The 24,599-nt window shown below is 38.8% G+C and overlaps 1 protein-coding gene across 1 annotated transcript in view; it reads left to right on the top strand.

Annotated features, from left to right (window-relative positions):
- CCDC57 (coiled-coil domain containing 57) overlaps nt 1-24,599 on the top strand; it is a 3,049,962-nt gene that overhangs the window by 676,741 nt on the left and 2,348,622 nt on the right. Inside the window, exon 4 of the mRNA XM_044069731.1 lies at nt 23,189-23,290. Within this exon, the coding sequence (XP_043925666.1) occupies nt 23,189-23,290 (102 nt within the window). The remainder of the gene's footprint in view (nt 1-23,188; nt 23,291-24,599) is intronic.

Raw genomic sequence — 24,599 nt, 5'->3', positions numbered from 1 at the left:
AAAATTATTGTACCGAAACTACACCTCTCTGAATAACACATCATCCAAACCACAATAGTGGAACATCCAGCACCTCCCACCCAGCAGAAGTAGTAATCTCTTCCGCTGTAGTAATGCATAAAATCAGACTTGCTTACAAGTATTGAAAGTCAGCCCTATTACAGATGTTTGATTTCTTATTTTCAGTTAAGTTTACAGATTACATTAAGAATGTTCGAGCTTGGCTCTGTTACTCTGTTTTCTGTTTAAGTTACTATCACCTCATGCATATTTATAGGCAATAGAACTTTGAGACTTACACTTCTAGCATGTGCAAAGGGGTTGAACTGTGATTTTGATTGGACAAGATTATTTTTATTTGTTTTCTTACAGTATTTAAACTTTGTAATCTGCACAGTTTATTTATTCTGATGAAGTTCTTAAAGAATGAAAGTGCGCTCAATCACAGGTTCTCCTTGCTGCATTCTTTCTTCTTGTGTTATACCTAGTTTTATTTACATTTTACAGATGCCTGTGGAAGTTTTTTGTTATGTTGTATATATATATATATATATATATATATATATATATGTGTGTGTGTGTGTGTAATTTTTTTTTTTTACTCCTAGCTGTGTCATCTCAAGGCTCAGTCTCTCTCCCTCAGTTGGAATGAAAGCTTTGAAGAGCTTGCAGCTCAAACCTGTGTTTTGGACAGTTCACGGCGGGGGTAGCAGCCTAATGGTTTGAGTGCATGGAAGGTACCCTGAAGCTATGGTAGCTGGCCAGTTGTTATATCCTTAGCAAGATATAGCCCATACAGCTAAGGGTACTGTAGCACTGATCATCTGAACATCTTTTGTTATGGTAAGTTTTTTTTTTTCTTTTAACACAGCTGTAGTATTCCACTCCATGATGTTGTTGATGCCGAGGTCTTCAGCAGTACTTTTTTTTTTGCTGTTTCCTAGAACAGTGGACTTCATAGGCCTATGGTGCAGAGTAGAGTTCTGGGATGCTGTCTCCACCAGAGAGTTTGGATGACTCTCCGTTTAGTCCCTCTAAGAAGAGGTTGTGCAAGAAGAAGCACCTAGCGTCGCCTTTGGAGTCTCCCTCCCTAGATGCAGATCTTGACCAAAGGAAGGTATCTCTGAAATACCCTTAGGATTTTTCCTTTGGTGACATATTGGAAATGATGAGACAGAAGGGATCTTGGCCCACTGACTTCACTTCCCCTAGAGGAAAAGGTCTTATTGGAGGGCCTATTAGTCCTCTCCTTCAGTGTCTTAGGTTGTGCCACCCCTGGTCAGGCTAGTGGATGTAATGGTCAACAGAACCTGGAAGGAGTCACATGTGAGTAAGCCCAAACCCTAGAAGCCCAGTAGAGTGATGAGGACCCCCCCCAAGGAGAGACAGCACTGGAGTAAGATATCTCTTGTGAATTCCATAGCAGTGTCTGCTGCCACCAAAAAGGATGGCGTAGAGGATGCACAGGCTATTCATCTACTGAACAGGAAGTCTAGGATGATGAATAGACGGGGGAAGCATGTTTATGCATCAGGTACATACTTTATCCAAGCTCTGAGTTACATGTCACATATGGGCAGGTTTAGAGGGAGCTGGCTTGAAAAAGCAGAACACACTTGGAAACCGTTGCCTTTGGGTGACCTTCAGAACTAACTGGAAACCCATATGGCTAATATATTTTCTGTGTCTTTGCTTGCCGTGTGTCTTACTTGCATTGCTACAGCTGGTGCAGTTTGGGCAGCAGGCTAAGTTTTAACAATGAGGAGACAAGCCTGGCTTTGCCTAACAGACTTGATGGATCATTTGAAGGTGGCATTCATCAATACTTCCTTTGGTTTGTCCTTATTTGGGCAAAAGGTTAAAAAGAGATTGCTGCAGTGCAAGGAAAAGGGCTAAATGTATTTAGCCATTGGGGTTCAGGTTTCAACCCCTCAGAGATCCTTTCAGAGGAATCAAAAAAGTGCCAAGAATGTATGGTTATATAAGTCCCACCAGCCGCAGAACAGGCAGCAGTATGCAGGGGTTCCCATGCCAGAAGGAAATTTTACTTTAGCAAAGTCATCAGATGAAAAGGTGGTCTGAACCACCAGGGCTATAGAGGGTCCTATCCTGGACACTACCAATATGAGATCTGATCAGTAACCTGACTTGCAGGCTCTTTCCTTCCATCTCAGTGAGTGTTTGGCCATCATGCCAGACAGGTGCCTAAGAAACGTTATATCCAAGGGCTACTACATTCCATTTTTGGAGATGCCCAAAAGCCCATCCTCACACCCTCCAACAGTGCCACTCTGTCAAAGGAGTGTAGCAACACAGGAGGACAAATCATTTTCAAAAAAGAACCATCCAAGAGGTCCCACAAGACCACAAAGGGTCCATATTCTACTCCAGGTTCTTCTTTATGCCCAAAAAAATCAGGACCTCAGACCCATTCTTGACATAAGGTAAGTTAGTATATGAAAGAATCTTTCTGGATGGTTACAGTGCAGTCCATCCTGCCATATCTGAAGGCAAGAGACCGGATGTGTTCTTTGAACTTCAGAGATGCACACCTACACAGCAAGATGGCAAAAGCATCAAGGAAATGCCTGCAGTTAAAGTGGGAGCCAGCCATCATCTATTCAGAGGCTTACCATTTGGACTTACCACAGTCTTCTTACCTTGTTGTTTACCAAATATGTAGCCCCAGTACAACCCACATGCAACTTTTAGGAGTAACAGTTTTCCCTTTTTTGGACAACAAGCTCATAGCAACTCCCACTGTAGAATTACTTAAACTGGTGGGATAACACTTACCCAGTTGTGTCTGTCCTTGATGATCACAATCATCCTATCAAAATCTCAGTTTTCAAAAACTCAGTCCAGTCTGTTTATTGGCAGCAAGTTAGATGCAGTCAATCAGAAAGCAACCCCCCAATAAGATTGCATGCATAGTCAGAGTAGTGCAGAGTATCTTGCCAATTCCAAGATGTATAGCAACTTAGGTTCTAAAAGTGCATGGACTTGAGGTCACTGACATTCAGGCAGTTCCAGTCATTACACTAAACTTGAGTCTTCAGTGGACACTCAGAACAAAGTGGGACCAAGCTGTCAAGGATATGCATATGGATTATTTTATGGTAAGAGCAATTCTAGTGTTGCAGGCACTTTAAGAATGTTCCCCTAGGATGAGATTGCCATTCATTCAGACAGTATGGCAGTGGTTTGGTACATAAAAAAGGAAGAACGCAGCATTCTTTCAAGGTGGTTGTAAATTGAGTAAAAGCTTAAATGAAAGCAAGTGGACTTACATTTCTGGGTAAATTTCAGTAACTAGCTACTATGTGCATTGCCTGGATGTCAAGAAAAAAGAAATACAGAAGACCTGAAAGGAAATTGGCTACAAAAGGTAAAGAAAAATACTGACTGGGAAGAATACTGCAGTGCTCAGCAAAATATAGTGCAAGCTCCAGATATGACTTCTAGTAACCTAAAGGAAAATATAAGACAACTGCACACAGACCTAATTAAAATAAACAACACTGATGGATTATATCAACTCAAATAAAAGACTGGAAAAAACGGAAGAAGCTTTAAACAGATACTCAGATGAAGTGATAAAATTGCAAAAAAACAGAGGTTGAAATGAAGAAAAGGCTGGCTGATTATGAGACTTCCCAGAAGAGATGTTTTAAAAAATAATAGAATTAGAGGACAGAGTATGTAGGGGAAAACCTGAGAATTTCTGCTGTACCAGAGAAGCTGAAAGAAACAGACTGTATTCATTTTATGAAATCACAAATAAACAACCAGACTGGTATTCCACAGCAAGAGTTGTTACTTGAAAAGGCACATTAGATGTATGCTCCAAACCTGGTCATGAGAAAGCAATGTAGACCTTTAATAGTAAAGATGCAATCCTACCAGCATAAGGAGTACTAAAAGTGGAGAATGATTACTCACTGCACACTATTTGAAGAGGGGTAAATTTATTCCAGTATTCAGAGAATGTCGAGAAGCTGAAATGAGATTCAAACTGCTGTACCCATCTGTCTTCAAAATATTCTTTCTTGGAGGGACAAAGTCATTTTTTGATGCAGTATGTGCTAAAGAGGAAATACAAAAGTCTGTGCAGCAAGAAGTGAGCTGTGAAACAGAAGAAGATTCTGATTCTTGTTTTTCTGGTAATAAAGACTACAGAGAGACTGTGCCAGTGAAACCTTTTCCAATGTTTCAGTGGAAAATGCTTGAGAGAACAAAAAAAGCAGAAGAGTTTACTAGAAGAATCGATAGTATGTTGAAAATGAAGGATTTGGGAGATGGAGATGAACATGAATAAAACCAATAACTTTGAAACTGACAAATGTGGGGTTACAAAGCGATAAGTTATATTTGTAAAACATGAAAGGACAAGAAAATCTGGACTTTTTTGACTTTGTTAAACTTGTAGGGGACTCCAAACCATATGCCCTAATTCATGTCAATGTTTGGGAAAAAACTTAGGAGAGAGGAAGAGCCGGGAGAAAGTTAACGGTAAGTAAAACATTTTTTTCTTAATAATAATATTTTTATAGTGCATGATTTCTTTGCATGCTATAAAGTAAAGTTTTCTTAGTTATTGCCAAGGTAACGGGGATACCAATGTAAACTGGTGCTCCTGTTTTTTTTTCTTTCTCTCCCTTCTTCTCAGTTTTGAGAAATGTAAGCACTGCAATGTAAAAAAAAAAAAAAAAAGGAAGAAACATTTGGTCAAAAGAGCATGACAAAAGTAAAACTGATGTACTTTTCTCATTCTTGCATAGGATAATGACTGGATTAAGACCCTTAGCTTGATCTAGAAACAAGTTTTAAGAGAAAGCAAGTAAATGAAAAAGAACACTGAATATTACAATGTTTTATTTAGCAAGTAAATGTATGTTTTTAGTAGCAACTTTGTATCTGGTCCTCATGTCTCCATGGAGACAATCTGATAAAAAGAAATGGCTAGGAGATAATGTTTTTGAAAGCATTCAAGTGTTTTGCCATCTTTCTATCTTATAAAGATAAGGAAAAACAGACCGCACCTAGTAGAAGCATAGGTTGTACCATGCGTCTTAGCTTGGATGACCTATCTTTTACCTTTACCCAAGTCTGTCAGTGTGACTGTAAGTTTGGGTCACTTGTTCCTATTAGGAGGGTAAAACTTCAATATTTGTAGATGTACATAGTTTTGTGTGTTAGTATTAAGTTACTAGGTTTTAGGGGGTATTGGAGGTATGCCTTTTTTAAGGGCTTTCAGTAAAACAAAAAGTTTTGTAAGATGTGACAGACTCATGCATATGACAAGAAACAACTGCATAAAAGATAAACCTGCCAGACGGTGCATGCATTTAACACAAAAGCTGGAACTAGGCACTTGACGAAAAAGCTGTTACACAAAAAAAGGTGGCAATAATAACTTTTTAACACAGTGATGCTTTCTTTAATGTCTTTAAATGTCAATGGACTTACAGATAAATACAAAAAAGAAAGAGTAGTGAACTATATTAAAAACGTAGAGTGCAAATGGCTATACTACAGGAGGCACACTTGGAAATAACTGAACATGTGAATTTGATAAAGGAAGGTTGTCAGGATGGTTACTGATCAGAATACCTTAAAGAGATGAAAAGAGGAGTACTTATATTAATTGCAAGAGGAGCTACAATAGTGATAGAAGAGGATACAAAAAGATAATAATGGTAAACTTGTAGTACTAAGGGGCTACTGGCAAGAGGAGGATTTCACTGGCATGTATCAATATTCCACCTATAACTGCTATAGTGAAGCTTAAGAAGATTCTGGGAGAAATAATCAGCATTCATCAAGTAATATTACTTATGGGTGGGGAGTGAAATTTGATTTGTAGCAGTGAAGATGTGTCTGGGGGGCCCAGAAGAAAAAATATAACAAAGTAGATAAGAATTTTGAAGAAATTTATGAAAATATTAGGCATGGAAGATGTGAATTCAGTACTAGGAGTTTATTCCCCAAGATACAAAAACTGGGCCAGGCTAGACAGAATTTACATTTCATAGAAACATGTACATTTAATTGAAAGTCTTGATATGCATTTGATAACTATTTCAGATCATGCACCAATAACTAAAATAAAAACACAAGGTAATGAAATAAAAATGAGACACTGGAAACACAAGGTAATGGCACTTTCCCACTTATCTGTTGAAAGGAGAGGAATTTAAGGAATGGGTAGTGTAAATTATTCAGGCGCTGTTAGAAAAGATATAAATTTCTTCTGAAAATGTAGCTAGGTAGTGGGATAAAATTAAAGTGGAATTTAAAAATAAGGTGGAAATAAAAGAAAGAAAGATATTAATTAACAAGAATTAATTAGAGGGACTGACAAATGTTAAAGTATTGCAGAAAAGGGGGGAACTCACAGAACAAGAAGAGGAGCATCTCCAGAATGCTAAATGGAAAATAAGGGATTGTCTTGATAATAAGTAACATATATGCCATATAACTGGGTTATTTCTTCCACATTGGCATGACAGTATGTGTGTATGTGATGGAAATTATTAGCTTGCTTACCTATGCCTGTTGTTAAGCAACTGTTTTTTAATAATAACTTAAGAGCACAAAATATTTTAGCACAATGACTGAGGCAACAAAAGGTAGGAGAGGCTGTTGCCAAGTTTAGGGAGCCTATAACAAGGAAAATAATAGGACATCCTGTAGAGGTACTAGAAATATTTTGGAAATTCTATGAAAGTCTATATAAAGCAGAGAAATGTGGAATCAAGAAACAGTACAAATGGAAATGTTTATGGAAGAATTAAATATGCCAAGGTTAGAGGCAGATGAGGCTCAATTACTAATGGCTAAGATAGGAGGAGAGGAGATAAAACTGGGGATGTGTAACCAATCCACATGAATGTCCCAAGGAATAGATGGTATTCCTGTGGAGGTTTGGAAGCTAGGAAGGAAAAAACTGATGATGATCTGGAAGGATTTGTTTTATAGTATTTTTAAGAGGAGGAGCAATACCAACTTCCTGGAAGAAAGTGGTGGTGGCTGTAATACTTAAAGAGGGTTAAGACCCATCAGATCCATACAGGCCCATTTCAGTACTAAACCATGATTAGAAAGTGTTTATGTCTATAGTGGCTAACAGAATGGCAAAAGTGATGCCAAAATTGATGGGTATGGATCAGTGTGGCTTTGTGGAGGGGAGACAAATATTTGACAACATTAACAGAACATTGATGATCAAGAGGGAAATAGAACGCAAGAAAATACCACCGTTGTTGGTGAGTCTTGATGCAGGGAAAGCATTTGACAAGAGTAAGCTGGGACTTTATGAGTAGGGCAATGGAAGCATTTGCATTCCATGATAAAATTATAAGGTTGATTAGGAGTATATATGAGGGATTAGAGGTGGAAATTAAAGTGGGTGGTTCCTCTCTGATAATTTCTGCTTGAGCAGAGGAACCAGGCAGGGTGGGGTGTATATTGCAACAACGAACGCTTAAAAGAGCGAACAATGTTACATCAACACATTTTCAGCGAAAGCTGAAAATGTTGAATCCAAAGAACAGCAACTTCTTTCTTAGGGAAAGAAATCTCTGTTCCAACCCCCTCGAAAAAAAACACATTAAACACTTCCAGACACATATACATAATCCCAATCCTAATTATACCCCCCAAAAACCAGTAAACAACTAAATACACATATGCACATAACCCAAGCATACATTTAACAAAAAAAAAAAAAAACAGTAAACATTTTAAACCATATGCACTTAACCCGCACCCTAACCCTAAGGTCAGTAACTGTCGCACATTTACATAAACAGTTCCAAACACATACGCACTTACCTTAACCCTAATTCTACCCCCTAAACAAAAGTAAACAACTGAAAACACATACACACGTAACTCAACCATACATTTAACACAAAATATAAAACAGTAAACACTTTCATACATATGCACTTACCTTAACCTGCACCCTAACCCTAAGGTCTGTAACTGTTGCACAGTCACGCTCGAAAGCTATACCGGACAAGGGACCACACTACACTTCAGAACATGGCAAAACAACGAAGCAGTCAAGCGACTTCTTTCCCAGGGAAAGAATTCACTGAACAGCCGCTTCGCTGTTTTGCCTGTTCGCTCTACATGTGTCGACGAAAACGCATTCAACATAATGCATTTTCGTTGTGCTCATAGGAACCCGGCAGGGTGTCCTCTTCTCCTTTATTATTTGCATTATATTTAGAGCCATTGGCAAAAGAAATTAAGGGACTCAGAAATTCAAGGATATAATTGGTATGGTTGTCAAGAAAAGTTGGCTCTATTTGCAGATATAATTTTATAACTGACAAAACCAGAAAAGGACATTTCAGTGTTGTGGAACATTTAAGACAGTTTCAGGTCTTTTCGGAATATAAAATTAATGAAGCTAAAACAAAGGCAAGAGCTGTAGATTATGTACCCACACACAAATTGGTTCAGCAATATCCATATTTGGGACCTTATCAGTTGATCGAGTATTTAGAAACTCAAACTCCATATGGTCGAGACCATATGATCGAGTTTTTGAAAACTCAAAGCTTTTGAATGGAGATCGTGGTAAAACAAGAATCAGAAAATTTACCCTTTTTCTCACTGTAGTTTGATCTCGCAGTTGGCATATATAATTTGTAGGGGGTGTGGGGGGGGGGTGCAGGGGGGCTTGTCCCCTGGAAAAATGGAAAAAAAGTAGATTTTTGTGTTTTTTTCTTTTTTGATGTTTCAGTTTTTGAGACTTGGTCATATGTTTTTTTCAAGTTTCTGAAAAGTTGATCATCTGACATAGATCCCCATATTTATGGGGACATGATAAAATTAAGTGCTTAGGATTATGGATTAAAAATTATTCTGGTGTGGTAGCTAAGGATATGTAGGAAGAGACTAAAAAGATAATACAAACTGAGAAATTGGAAGCTCTGTTATATTGATATGAATAGTTAAGATATAAGCAGTTAAAATGCTTTTAGTCCCTTTAGTCTTATACACAGGTCAGGCATATTTTTATCATCCAGAGGAGAAGTTGTGGATAGCAGTTAATTAAGAGCTGAAGGATTTTGTCTGTGAGTGTAAGATGGCAAGAGCCAAGTGGGGTAAGCTGATTCTTCAATAGAACAAGGCAAAATGGGATTACCTGATCTGAAGGGGTATTTCAGAGTTACACAGTTAAAGCTCCTATACATAGCACAAGCAGAAACCTATAATTCAAAGTGGAAATGATGATTATGAAGCAGGGTAGAAGCACAGGAAACAAGAAGACACTGGGATTTTGGATGCATATCTTTACTGAGAATAACCATAATCATACAGAATATTGTATTCATAAAGTCACAGAAAGTATTCTAAGAACTAAGCCAACATGGGAATGGAGAAAGGAGATTCTGCCAATAAGGATGACTGCAATTAGGGATGCAGACAACAGGCAAGAGGGGGCTAGAATTTATTGGAGAAAACTGGCAAAGAAATCATGGTATTGGGAGCAAATGACTAGAGAGGGAAAGGTAATAGGATGTGAAGATGCCCAAGAATTTACTGGACTGCAGGTTAGAGATTGCCTTCTCTATGGAGGATTGATATCAGAGTATAGGCAAAGAGAAAGAAATAGGGGGTCCTAAATGAAAGACCAGCACTGGTAGAGTTTTATTAGAATCTAGAACAGAAGCTGCTGTTAAAAAGGGAATAATTAATAGGGCATATAAAATATTGCACAATAACTATAAGAATCAATCCGGGGAGGTTAGAAAGGATTGGGAAGAGAGACTGGATAAGCAATTCACAAAGAAACAATGAGGGGCAGGTTATGTATGTTTCTCAAGTATACAACAAAGTGTAGAAGATTTAGGACTTTTGCTTGGAAATGTTTACATAGATATTTTTATAACCCCAAGTAGACTCCAGAAAATTTTTCCTCAGGTAGACAGCAAATGTTCCTCGGGTAGACAGCAAATGTTGGAGGTGTGATGGGGAAGAAAGGGCTAATTGGGAACATGTTTTCTGGGAGTGTAATGAGTTGGTAGGCTTTAGAGATTCCCTACAGATTACTCTGTCAGAGATACTGGGTGAGCAAATTGGTGTATCTGGAGAAATCAGTTTTCTAAGCTATAATACAAAATCAGAATTGCCTAGACATAGCAAGGCCTTGCTGAGTCTAATTATGGTAGCTGCCAAATATGCAATTACTAGAAAATGGAACCAACTGTAGTAGAAGTAGTGAATATAGTACAGGGACCAGCACTTGACTCTGTGGAACACAACCAGCCACAAACGAATTTACCTAGGTTTCGTCTTTAATCAGACTTCTTCAGAATACAAATGACTAAAAAACCAAGTACAACCTTACACACTTAAATAGAAACAGGACATGACATCATTAATTGATTGATAAATTGATAGCTATCTCATTAACTTAAAGTGAACTAAACACACTAATACAATAAAAAAGTACTGTATAGTGAATCATGTGCAGTACTAAATTTAAAATCAAAAACATATAACACACATTTAATAAATGCATCAGTTAAAAAGCCTTTTATCCAAGAATGTGCTTTAGTTTTAAAATAGGGGCAATGGTGATGTAATCATTAATGCCTGGAAATACCATGGCATTCAGTTTCAATTGCCACCTCATTTCACTGATGTCAAGGTGAAGATCGAGGACCTTCCCCTGTACATCCATAACCACCTGTTGAATGACACAAAATTTAAATGTATGCCCACTGTTTGATTCAATATGCCTATACAATGCATTAGTTTTTTTCTTTAATCTTATATTTGACTGATGCTCCCATTATACGATCTCTAAGGGCTCTACTAGTTTTACCAATATAGTATGCTGGACATTGACCACATAGTGCTACATACACCACATTCTTGGTGTAACAGTCAAAATGTCCACTGAGCCTAATGGAAACACCAGCTAGACTAAACTTAGAATCTGTAGGACATATCAAGGAACACACACTACATCTACCACATTTAAAATTACCTATGTTCTTCGCAGTGGATGTACTAGCGTTAGCTCCCTTCTCTAACAATTGCTTGAATGATTGTGCCTTTCTAAATACACATTTAGGGGGACCACCTAACTTTTCACATACTAACCTGTCAAGTCCAAGTAATTTCCAATTAGTAAGCACTATGTCCCTAATATAAGGTGCATCAAATGAATAAGTGGTAATGAAGTAAATACCACATTCCTGCCTCACCTTATCCATACTGTCCACAGCTGCTTCATTAATTGCAAGTTCGTTGATGTCCATAAGGACGGTGTCATCCGTACCTATTGTTGGGGTCTCATTGTTGAATCTCCCCTTTAATAAAGCCCAGTACATACCATTTGCTCTCTTTCGCTTAACTTCATCGGCTATAACCTTACACATCATCTCAGGGTATCCTCTCCTTATAAACATGCCCATAATGAATTCAACCTCCCCCAAAAAATCCAACTCGCCACTAGTCATTCTGGCAGCCCTGACCATCTGACCTTTCACAATAGCTTTTTTCTGATGGTCAGGGTGCCAACTAGAATAACTAAGATACGAGTTTGAAAAGGTAGCTTTTCTATGAATAGCAGAGATAAAGGTATGCTCAATAGGATCAGTTTTTAAATTGACATCTAGGTATATAATTTCCTCTTTACTAAAGGCATGGGTGAACTTTAAAAAATATACTGTATTGTTGATGTACTCCATAAAGCAATTAACTTCTTCAACATTACCATCCCACACTATAAACAAATCATCCAAAAAACGAGTATAATGCCGGATTTTAGACTTAAACCTGCTTGCAAAAACATATTCCTGCTCCCAAAATGACATGATGTAGTTGGCATAAATGGGGGCACAAGCCGCCCCCATAGCCACACCTGTGACTTGCTTGAAATATAAACCTTCAAAGAAAATGAAGTTATTATTTAATACTGTCTCCATTAATGTTATGAGTAAATTAATATGATCCTGATCATATAAGCCAGTTTTGAAAAGCTGCCGCTCCAACCATTCTAAACCAATGCCATTGGGTATAACAGAAAAAAGATTAACAACATCGATAGTAACCAAAATCGTATTATCACTAACTTCTACAGTCCTTAGTTTTTCCTCATACGTGTCACTATTTAACATAATCAACATGTGATTGATGTAATCATTCCTATCCATAATCACTAGACCACTAGCCTTGTCTGGCTTCATGAACCTAATAGACTGATCTTTAACCAGTTCATTTAATAGGACATGTTCTTCCCTAGTTAAATTATTTGCCTTACTAAATGCCTCTAATCCACTTCCTGACTTACTCCTATTAATGTATTCACTTATATCAAGTTCACAAACTTTTTCAAACAAGCCCACAGCATTGTTAGAAGGAGGCATGAATTTACTAGGCTTTCTGTTTGAAAAAGTTTGTTTATGAAGCCAGACAAGGGTAGTGGTCTAGTGATTATGGATAGGAATGATTACATCAATCACATGTTGATTATGTTAAATAGTGACACGTATGAGGAAAGTAGTTTAAATCAAGTTAATATTGCTTATGCTAAAGTGAATTTGCTAGTGGAAGACTTGCTAATGCAAGGGCAAATTGATGAGTTGGAGTATTCTTATATCAACAATGAATATCCTGTGGTGAGTAGCATCTTTGGAATCCCTAAGATACATAAAGGGTTGGATAACCTTAAGTTTAGACCCAGAGTTGATGGGAAACGCAGTAAGACCTGTTTCATAAGTAAATTTCTGGATTATCAGCTACAAAAAGGGATTAAGTTATTTGATTACATCACCAAGGATTCTTGGCAGTTTTTGGAAAAGCTAAGGACTGTAGAAGTTAGTGATAATACGATTTTGGTTACTATCGATGTTGTTAATCTTTTTTCTGTTATACCCAATGGCATTGGTTTAGAATGGTTGGAGCGGCAGCTTTTCAAAACTGGCTTATATGATCAGGATCGTATTAATTTACTCATAACATTAATGGAGACAGTATTAAATAATAACTTCATTTTCTTTGAAGGTTTATATTTCAAGCAAGTCACAGGTGTGGCTATGGGGGCGGCTTGTGCCCCCATTTATGCCAACTACATCATGTCATTTGGGAGCAGGAATATGTTTTTGCAAGCAGGTTTAAGTCTAAAATCCGGCATTATACTCGTTTTTTGGATGATTTGTTTATAGTGTGGGATGGTAATGTTGAAGAAGTTAATTGCTTTATGGAGTACATCAACAATACAGTATATTTTTTAAAGTTCACCCATGCCTTTAGTAAAGAAGAAATTATATACCTAGATGTCAATTTAAAAATTGATCCTTTTGAGCATACCTTTATCTCTGCTATTCATAGAAAAGTTACCTTTTCAAACTCGTATCTTAGTTATTCTAGTTGGCACCCTGACCATCAGAAAAAAGCTATTGTGAAAGGTCAGATGGTCAGGGCTGCCAGAATGACTAGTGGCGAGTTGGATTTTTTGAGGGAGGTTGAATTCATTATGGGCATGTTTATAAGGAGAGGATACCCTGAGATGATGTGTAAGGTTATAGCTGATGAAGTTAAGCGAAAGAGAGCAAATGGTATGTACTGGGCTTTATTAAAGGGGAGATTCAACAATGAGACCCCAACAATAGGTACGGATGACACCGTCCTTATGGACATCAACGAACTTGCAATTAGTGAAGCAGCTGTGGACAGTATGGATGAGGTGAGGCAGGAATGTGGTATTTACTTCATTACCACTTATTCATTTGATGCACCTTATATTAGGGACATAGTGCTTACTAACTGGAAATTACTTGGACTTGACAAGTTAGGTGGTCTCCCTAAATGTGTATTTAGAAAGGCACAATCATTCAAGCAATTGTTAGAGAAGGGAGCTAACGCTAGTACATCCACTGCGAAGAACATAGGTAATTTTAAATGTGGTAGATGTAGTGTGTGTTCCTTGATATGTTCTACAGATTCTAAGTTTAGTGTAGCTGGTGTTTCCATTAGGTTCAGTGGACATTTCGACTGTTACACCAAGAATGTGGTGTATGTAGCACTATGTGGTCAATGTCCAGCATACTATATTGGTAAAACTAGTAGAGCCCTTAGAGATCGTATAATGGAGCATCAGTCAGATATAAGATTAAAGAAAAAAACTAATGCATTGTATAGGCATATTGAATCAAACAGTGGGTTCATAGGTTCATACTAGGCTATCTGCCCTGGGGAAATTATAAGCCTAGCCCGATTCTGTATGGCTTACGCCACTCCTTGATTTGAGTATACTGTGCCCTTTTTAAGGTGTAGTTTACTGTGCCTCTGTCTAATAGTGACACAGGAGTAATCCCTGGGACAAACCTACGATCCCCCATCCACTTATCGAGATTCTTTTTGAAGAGATTCAGTGAGGTGCTCTGCCTCACATGAACTGGAATTCTATTCCAGAGTGAAGGGAGCCTCTGGGTTATGAACCTGTCCCTCCAGCAAGTTCTATTTATTTCTGTGCTGAGGTTCAAGTCCCTTGAGCGTGTGGCTCTAAGGGATATTTAGATTTACTGAGGTGGAGCATGTCCATTAATTCTGGATTTGGCATAGCTTTGTATGTCAGGCATAGATCGCCTCGAAGTAGGCGGTATGCAACTGAGTAGAGCTGGAGTTTTTTTTAACCGAGCAGCATATGGCATCTGTTTGAGACCCTTGATCCTCTTGGTGAGATACTTTTGGAGTCTTTCTAATTGCTGCAGGTGTCAGGTAAGGTACATCCCAGAAGGGGCATTGTATTCTATGATGGGCCTGATGAGGGATGAATAAAGGGGCAGGATTACCTCTCTTGATCTAGATGTGTAACCCTTCGTGATGAGGTGGGCTATGTAGAAGGTCTTTCTAACCACTTTGGCAATGTGGTTTTCAAAGGAGAGATTGCTATCAACTTGGGTCCCCAGGTCCCTAATAACTTTCTCTGTACTTAATGGGTTTCCGCCTATGTGGTAATTTGTGGGCACATTGTTTTTGCCAAAGGGTATGACTATACATTTTTGGCATTTAGCTTTAAACCATGGCACTGGCACGAGTTATCTGTCTCTGTGAGACCTTTTGAAGGATGTTAGTGTCAGCTGGAGAGTTGATTATGGCCCAGTTTGCAGTCGTCTGCGAACTTGGTGAGCCATAGTCCTCCCACGTTTGCCTGTACCTCGGAAAAGTATATACCGAACAAGAGTGGTCCCAGGACAGAACCCTGTGGGACGCCACTTGTGACCGGTTTCGAGTCTGACATGGCTCCAGCAACTCTCACTCTGTGGGTTCTGTCTTTGAGCCAGTTTGCGACCCATCTTGTGACTTAGGGGTTTATATTTAAGCTGGATAGCTTATCTATGATGCCCGAGTGGGGTATTGTGTCAAATGCCTTTGCAAGGTCCAGATAGGCTGTGTGGACTACCTTCCCTTCATCTATGGCTTTGGTGACTGTTTCAAAGAAGTCAGCCAGGTTCAAAAGGCAGGATCTGCCCTTGACAAAGCTGAACTGGGTAGGATCTAGTGTCTGTAGGCCCCCAATGTCTTTGTTTATGAGCTCCATGATGATCCCCTCCATAGCCTTGCAGACTAAGCTAGTCAGGCTTATGGGCGATAGTTTCCAGGGTCCATAGAGGCTCCACCTTTGTGGAGTGGGACCACTGTTGCTGTACACCATTCTGTGGGCACATATCCTGTAATGAGGCTGAGATTGTATAGCTGTTTTATTTGAGGGATTAGTTCCTCTTGTAGTTCATGTAGGACGCAACCTGGGACGCCATCTGGTCCCATGGAAGCAGTGTTTTTTGCTTTGGAGAGGGCAGCCTTCACCTGAGCATCTGAGATGTTTGGGAGGCAGCCCTCTGCCGGGATAGATACTTGCTCTTTTGGGGGCAGTGGAGAAGTTTGCACTGAACCTGTCTGCCAGAATATTGGCGATGTCTGTGGATTCAATGTATTTTTTGTCATTTAGAATCAACTCAGAACAAGTCTCGGAGTTGCATCCCAGGTTTCTAACATAACTGGAAAAAGCGTTATGATTGTCTTTGGTGTCCTGTGCAATTTTTCTCTCGAAGCTGGCCTTGGAGGATTTTATGAGGGATCGTAATTTTTTGTTAGTATTGATCAGAGATGCCTTCCCTATTAGGGATTTTGCTCTATCATGTAGTAGCTTCCTCCTTCTGTTGTACAGTTTATTTATGGCAGGGGTCCACCAGACTGGACGCCTGCCTTTGGATGATTGGGTCTTGGTTTTGTTTGGGATAGCATGATCCATGCATTCCTGGAGATTTCCATAGAATGCATTTATATAGGATTCTGCAGTTTGGGCTGTAGTTTCCACTGGCCCTGGGGCCTTGAAAGATTCCACTTCAGTTTTGAGAAGTGAGAAGTTCGCTTTTGAGAAGTTTTTCACTGTGGTTTTCTGGGCTGGGGGTGGGGTCGGGATGTGGACATCCAGTGAAATTAATTTATGGTCTGATCTTACCAATGAGGGATATACTTCTGGTGTGGAGCATAGAGTCCCCATGTTGGTAATGATCAGGTCTAATATGTTGTCCCCTCTTGTGGGAGTGGTGACTAGTTGTTCCATAGCATTTGAGTTTATAATTTCCAGGAATCTTTGGGCTAAGGTGCTGGGGCTTGAGTAGTGCTCCCAGTCAATGTTTGGGTAGTTGAAGTCGCCCAATATAATGGTGTTCGGAGAGATCTTCATGTTCTCCAATGTTTTCAGGAAAGCCGAATGGGATTCCTGACTTTGAGAGGGTGGTCTTTAGGATGCGATAAACTGAAAAGCAGTTTTGCCCACTGTTAGTTGCACATGGATGGTCTCCGATACTTTGTGCAATGCCACTAACCTGGAGGTGTGGATATCCTTGATAAATATGGAAACTCCCCCTCCTTTTGTGGTTCGGTCCGGGTTTTGGGGCCGAAAAGCATGATATGAGGTATAGCCTGGTAGTGCTGGGGTGCTCTCTGGAGCCTTGAACCAGGTTTCTGTCACTGCACAGATATCGATGTTCTCCATACTGAGGAGAGCTTCGAGTGCGTGCATCTTGAGGTTCAGACTTCTGGCGTTTAGCAGCATTACTCTTAGTTTCTTGTTCCTTGTGCTGTCTATGGGGGTGGGTTTGACTTTTGAGCCTTGCCTAAAAAAGGCACTATGGGGGTGGCAAGAGCCTTTGCCAATATCCGAAAGCCCGGTGGTGACGGGTGCAAGCCGTCCCTAGCGAAGCAACGTGGCTTGTCGAGCATGTCATCCCAGGCTGACAGACACTGGATCCCCTTTGAATGACACCAAAATTTTAGCCAATTGTTAAAGTCGATCATTTTGTCTTTGTACTGTGGCATCATTCTAGGTGAGGGTAAGATGCTGCTCAAGGTCAGGGTCATACCAGCCTGGGCTACATGATCAGAGAGCTCCTCTATGTCTCTTTTCATGTAGTCCAGGGAGGTACGCCTCAGGTCATTCACACCAGCATGTACAATGACTGAGTCATATTTGTATTTGCTTTGGAGTGACCTGAGTGCTTGCGTTATGTGGCGGATCCTAGCACCCGACAGACAGCTCACCGTGGCCTTCTCTTTATTCAGCCTGGTGAGTGGGACGTCAGTGTGTCTGACAATAGAGTCACCTATAACAAGAGTATCAGGTGTGTTATTCAGCCTTAAGGGCTGTGGCTGCTTGGCACACTGACTTTGTGGGTTATGTGTTGTGTGTGTTTTGTTTTGAGGTGGCGTTTGCTTGGATGTCTGCTTTGGAGGTCTCTGTTGCTTAGGTAGATTTTTATTTAGAGCCTCCGAGAGTATGTTTTTGTGTATTTATGTGTTTGGTTCACTGATGTGGTGGGACTATGTGATACTGGAATTGTGTTGTGTGAGGTTACCTTCTCCTCCTGACTGGTTACACCAGTTTTGAGATGAGAGAAATCAGCCTTCAGTTTGGCTAAATAGTTGCATCACTCATATATATTTGAACCTGTTTGGAGGAGGAGAGGGTTGTCCGTGTACATGAGACAGTTGTAACATTGCCTCAAAATTCCCAGATTCACCAGCTGGACTGGAGAGGAAACCATTGACTGACCTTTGGACATGCTAGAGTAACAGGGAAACTGAATTTAAGACGGACCATTAGAGGACAGGGTAATCGTAGAGAGTATAAGAGTAAGTAGTGCTTATGGTTTAATAGGGCTAACTTGTAGGATTACTTAATTGGACCAGTGAAGGGCCTTAGAATGAGAATATGGTGTTTAAATTGCGAGATAGAGCAGTTCTAAGGGAAAAAGTGAAGAGCAGACTTTGTGGAGCCAGGAATAGTTCAAACCCAATTAGGCGGCACTGCCTGCTGTTGCGCTATGCACAAAAACGCGCAAAACCGCGCAAAAGAGGGTTTTAAGAGAGGAAGATGAAGTAGTTTTGGAATTGACCCAAAATGGCCAATAAAACTACAGTTTCAAGTCAGTAACCACTCCCACAGGGGCAGGCAGGCTGCTCAATGTTTTTCACTGCCACTGATCAACAGAGAGACTTTCCTTTAGCCCAAGCAAAAAATGGCCTCACAGAAACTTACGAACAGTTCACAAGCCTGTAACTGAACTTTTTTAAATCTCAGAAAAGTGGGAAAAAAGCAAGATTTTTTTTGTTTTTTTGTTTTTTCAGAGATAGCAGAGGTTAACAAGTATCAACAAGTTATAACAGTGCAGTAAATAACCCCACACAAGAGTGCTAGGCCAAAGACAGATAAAATGCAAGTTTTGAGAAAAAAACGATTTTAAAAATAAGTGCAAACAGGAAATTCAGTAAACAGCTCTAGGTTGTGCTCTAAATACAGTTACTAATGCAGAAATCAAATTTAACAAGCCAGAAAATGCTCAAAATAGGCAGCTATGCAGAAAAACTTAGCAAATAAACAGAGGGAAAATATTTAAAGTCTCAAAAGTGGCTCCTTTCTTCTCTCAGCGTTTTCTCCTCTTGGTGGGTGCTTCACCAACAGCCAACAAGCCTGAAAAGATGCCAAAACCACGATGCAACCAGGTTTTAAGAGAGGAAGATGAAGGAGTTTTGGAATTGACACAAAATGGCCAATAAAACTACAGTTTCAAGTCAGTAACCACTCCCACAGGGGCAGGCAGGCTGCTCAATGTTTTTCACTGCCACTGATCAACAGAGAGACTTTCCTTTAGCCCAAGCAAATAATGGCCTCACACAAACTTACAAAACAGTTCAAGAACAGCAAGCCTGTAACTGAACTTTTTTAAATCTCAGAAAAGTGGGAAAAAAGCAAGATTTTTTTTTTTTGTTTTTTCAGAGATAGCAGAGGTTAACAAGTATCAACAAGTTATAACAGTGCAGTAAATGACCCCACACAAGAGTGCTAGGCCAAAGACAGATAAAATGCAAGTTTTGAGAAAGAAACGATTTTAAAAATAAGTGCAAACAGGAAATTCAGTAAACAGCTCTAGGTTGTGCTCTAAATACAGTTACTAATGCAGAAATCAAATTTAACAAGCCAGAAAATGCTCAAAATAGGCGGCTATGCAGAAAAACTTAGCAAATAAACAGAAGACATACATTTAAATTTTGTGTCATTCAACAGGTGGTTATGGATGTACAGGGGAAGGTCCTTGATCTTCACCTTGACATCAGTGAAATGAGGTGGCAATTGAAACTGAATGCCATGGTATTTCCTGGCATTAATGATTATATCACCATTGCCCCTATTTTAAAACTAAAGCACATTCTTGGATAAAAAGCTTTTTAACTGATGCATTTATTAAATGTATGTTATATGTTTTTGATTTTAAATTTAGTACTGCACATGATTCACTATACAGTACTTTTTTTATTGTATTAGTGTGTTTAGTTCACTTTAAGTTAATGAGATGTTTATCAATTTATCAATCAATTAATGATGTCATGTCCTGTTTCTATTTAAGTGTGTAAGGTTGTACTTGGTTTTTTAGTCATTTGTATTCTGAAGAAGTCTGATTAAAGACAAAACCTAGGTAAATTTGTTTGTGGCTGGTTGTGTTCCACGGAGTCAAGTGCTGGTCCCTGTTTTATGTTCTGGTGGACTTGTTCTTTGTTGTAATAATGTAGTGAATATAGTAACAGAGATAAAACAGCTGGAGTTGGGATCTTTAGAAAAGGAAATTACATAGAAAAAAATGGTAAATGTAGAACAATACATACAGGGGAGGAATGATGTTTAAAAGAAGACAGGATTTGAATGATCTATCTAATGTTTGACTGATAGTGATTGGATAGATTATAAGTGATGTATAATGTTTGCAACTAGGTTTATGTCACTATGGTACGTTTTCATTTATATAAAGGTATGATTGCCTATGCCATAAGCGATAATTTAATAAAGATGTTTCTTGTTTAAAAAAGATAAAAAAGGAGAAAGATAAAAAAGGAGGAACATGATCTTATCCTCTCTGCAGATTAGCCATGAGAGTATGAAAATGGGCTCTATTAATAACACTGCTTTCATTTGTGTAAAGCACATACCAGTGACATCTATCATGACTGTAGGCAAGTTGAATAGACAAATACTAATTCCTCAGAATTCTCTCTCAAAAAGAAAACAGCTTAGAATATTATTCAGAGGGGATAATCTCTATGCTTGACTTTTAAACCCCAAATGCAGAGATTTTTTTCAACATTATCCTTCTGGAAGGGCAGGCATCAAGAGATGCATTTGTCCATGGTTTGACCACCCCCCAATATTCTCTTATATCCAGATTCCTTCAGAAACTCAAAAGATGCAAAATAAAGGTTATTCTCATAGCCACATTCCAGCTCATTCAAATATGGTTCCCCTTGTTGTGGTCTCATCTAAAGAGAAGCCCCTTTCTCTAGTTACAGCACTGCGGTCTGCTATCACATTTGTCTTTGTTGCCTCACTTGGACATTTGCCCCTTTCATCTCACTTCCCCCCTCCAAATTTTTATTCCTGTGGGATCTGTAAGAATTTGTGAGCCCTTACAATATTTTCAGGGTTCTTCTTTTTGCTAAAGGACTATAGTGTTCATGTATTATGTTTAGTTATGAAGCAAAATATGGTGGGCTTTCCTTAATCTGGAGTATCTCTACAGACCAAGAGGTTATGGGGTAGGGGGGAACTCGAGCTTGTGAGGAGATTTGTTGACCAAACAAGAAGGCAGCATGATGACTAGTCCATCTGTTCCGGTGACTGGACAGAGACCAGATAAATCTATTATTGTGGTAAGTGCATAGCTTATATTTAACTACTGTGCAACTCTGAGCAAGTCAGTTAACCAGACACTCTCTGGATGCCCCTGAAAAGAAGCTCTCTGCCATTGAGTTTACGAGGTTAAGAATTTATTTTTAAAGAGTAGTACACAATAAGTAAAATGTGTGTATGTGTGGATATGTAGATGTAGGGGTCTACCTGATAACGCCGAAAGCTGAAAACACCGACGACGAGAACACCAACACAGAAAGATTGACAACAGAGATGACTGACAGTTGAAAAGCCCGATGCTGAGAACACCGACATGTTAAGGTAAGTGTGCTATCGTGGCAGACTTTAGGGTTAGAGGCAGGTTAAGTGAGTTAGGGTTAGGGTGCGGGTAAGGTAAGTGTGCGATAGTGACAGACTTTAGGGTTAGGAGCGGGTAAAGTGAGTTAGGGTTAGGGCGCGGGTTAGGTGAGTGCGCGATAGTGACAGACCTTAGGGTTAGGGTTTGGGTTAAGGTTAGTGCATAGATAGTTGTGTATGTAACGTTTAGTGTAGGTTTGTAAGGTTTTTGGTGTGTTTGTGTTGTGTGTGTGTTTTTCGGAAAAGGTATTTGTTTTGTTTTGTTGATTGTCGGGATTGTGGTCTGTCGGGCATGTGAAGTTTCGTGCTTTTGAACTGTCAGTTTTGTGGTGTCGGTTATCTCGTTGTCTGTGTTTTGGCGTGTCGGTGTTTTCAGGTAGACCCAGATATAGATATACACATATAGATATTTACAAACACACATGCATGCATTCATACATACACTTAAACTTTATACACTTTATTTCCTTCATTTTCTTTCAAGTGAAGAGAATGAATAGACTTAAACACTGGACTGCAGAATTGTGTTTGTATATTGCTTAGACCGTTACAGCATTAGTGCACTTTGACAGCTGCTCGCTGTTGCTGTTAACAAGATAAACCTTATTACAAACCGTATTTTCTAAAGTCATGTCAGAAAAAAAACGTCAAACAAGTTTAAAAAATCAGTAGTGATATTACGAGATCCTTTACTTGAAATGCTAGTATAAATATTTCTGTGGTTGTGCGTTTCTAGAGAGCAATATTGATTTTGCCCTGTCCTTCATAAAATGTTTGATTTTTCTGGTAAACCACTGTGTCAAACATTAGCACTTCCTACTTCAGAAAATGTTTGCTGATTGCAAAGTCTGTTGTATTATTGACTTTTGACGTTTGGGATTTTGCCTTCTGTTTTGCCCTGTCCCTTCTGAAATTTTTGGTTTTCTGGGAAATATTCAAGGCGTACAACCAGTATGCAATGTCAGACATTGGAGTTTAATACGTCTTAATGTTTGCAAAATGCATGTTGATGTTCTATTAATTATTTAATTGGATTAAAAAAACTTCCCAACTATTATATTGGAGCTGGTAGTGACATAGGTGATACTGTCATCTTCATTCCTGAATGCTGCTTATGCATGGTGCAGTGTTCTCCATTATCATTCAGATGCGTATGTTAAAAAATTGTGGAACCTTGCTACTAATTCTCATCCAGAATGAGAGATTATATATTGTACATTTTTTGATGAAAGCTTGCAGTCTGGATGTTTCATTTATATATGTTTACCTAATGTACACTTCCAGGGAGGGTTCTACATTGATATTTTGTGAAAAATGTCTGAATGCTATATGCTTACTTATTTATTTTTATTTGTTAATTTGGTTTGTGGATTTCTCGTTTGATCCATTGTAGTCATGACCTGGGCACATATAGTACAAAGTCATGCACACGTTATATACAGGGAAACACAAAAAGTTTTACAGTGTTACAAAGTAGTAAGACATTTGAGTATTTTATGTCCAAAGCTGAGCAATCAAGTATTAATACAGTGTTCTACATGATTAACTGTTTTGCAGAAAATCAGTAAGTCATGAGTAATATGTGTGTATGTATTTCTTTTTACATTTCTCCAGGAGATGATGACAGAATTTGATGCAGAAATAAGGAGAAGAGAACACGAATTTAGACTGCAGATGGATGGAATGAGTAATGCAGTCCTTTCTAGTGAGCTGAAGGTGAATGTATATGCTGTTATGATGCTGTTATAGACTGTGCAATAAAAAATCTGCTCTCTTGCAGTTTTCTTACCCATTTTCTGATGCTTACAGCTTGATTAAAGTTCATGAGTAGGTAATTCAGCCAAACACCATCCAATTATTATTGAAATTGCACAAAAATTTAATTGTATTTAATCAAAAGAGGAAAGGCACTGTTGTTTTTTTTCCCTCTCTACTTCAAAGCACAGTAACCCAGAGTCAGTTAGAGTAAGTATCAGGAAGCACAGCCCTCTCTGCAAAGGGGTTGCGAATGGTTTTTGTGATACATTGGTTTGGGAAACTTGTATTCAGCTGTGGAAATTAGATACTTTTGCTTTCTGTTCCTGTACCCCATTTACTCTCCTTCCTTGTTAAGCATTTCTTTCCCTAATACCTTTATGGTTCCTCTGAGAATAAAATCATAAACTTAATGTTGGCTGATTCAAGATGCTCACCTGAATTGTGGCACAGGACTATTACTTCTCACCAACATCTTAACATTTTGAGAAAACAACCCTCCTTATAACTACAATTCTACGTATGCTCTAAGGACATAGCCGTTATAGTTGGTATTGTTTTTATGGAAAGAATTTGGGATTTTTTTTAAGTGTAATTTCTCGTTTTATCTGCTCATGCCCTCAGACTGACTCTTCACTTAAAAAACATTCAAAAGATATTTTTTTCAGTTAGTCTTGCATCCAGAATGGAAATATTTAGAACTGACTGGAGAATCCTCAAGCATTACGCAACAGTATGATCCTTTAAATTTTGCTTACTGTTCAAAAAAAAAAGTGAAGATATGCAAGATTGTTCATCAAGAACACTGGTAGGACATCACACTGGAGTACTTGGATTTACGTCTGTGAATCACAGCAGTTTTTGGTGGCATGCTAAACATAGTATGCATCTGAGTGGATATGTTTGTGCATACCAGGTTTTTCGGGTCTACTTTATAACAGCGAACAATCAAAAAATCGAACGCTGTTATATCGACCCCTTAAAGTCAAAAACTAAAAAGAGCAAAGAACCACAACAGCAATTTCTTTCCCAGGGAAAGAAATCACTGGGCTGGTTGTCCGGGTTGTGCCATTTCCTCCACTGTAGTGCGATCTCAAGTTTGGTATATTTAAATAGGGGGGGTGAGGACCTCCAATTAAAATAGTGTTTAGTGTGTTTTAGTATTATCTTTTTTGGGAACAGCGATTTCTTTCCCTGAGAAAGAAGTCGGTGTTCTGGTTGTTCGCTCATTTTAGTTTTCGACTTTAAGGGGTCAATATAACAACGTTCG

This window comes from Protopterus annectens, chromosome 4.part0 (genome assembly GCF_019279795.1).
Source record: "Protopterus annectens isolate FY-2018-M chromosome 4.part0, PAN1.0, whole genome shotgun sequence".
In the NCBI taxonomy this organism is placed as follows: Eukaryota; Metazoa; Chordata; order Ceratodontiformes; family Protopteridae; genus Protopterus; species Protopterus annectens.
This window is presented reverse-complemented; position numbering and strand designations above follow the sequence as displayed.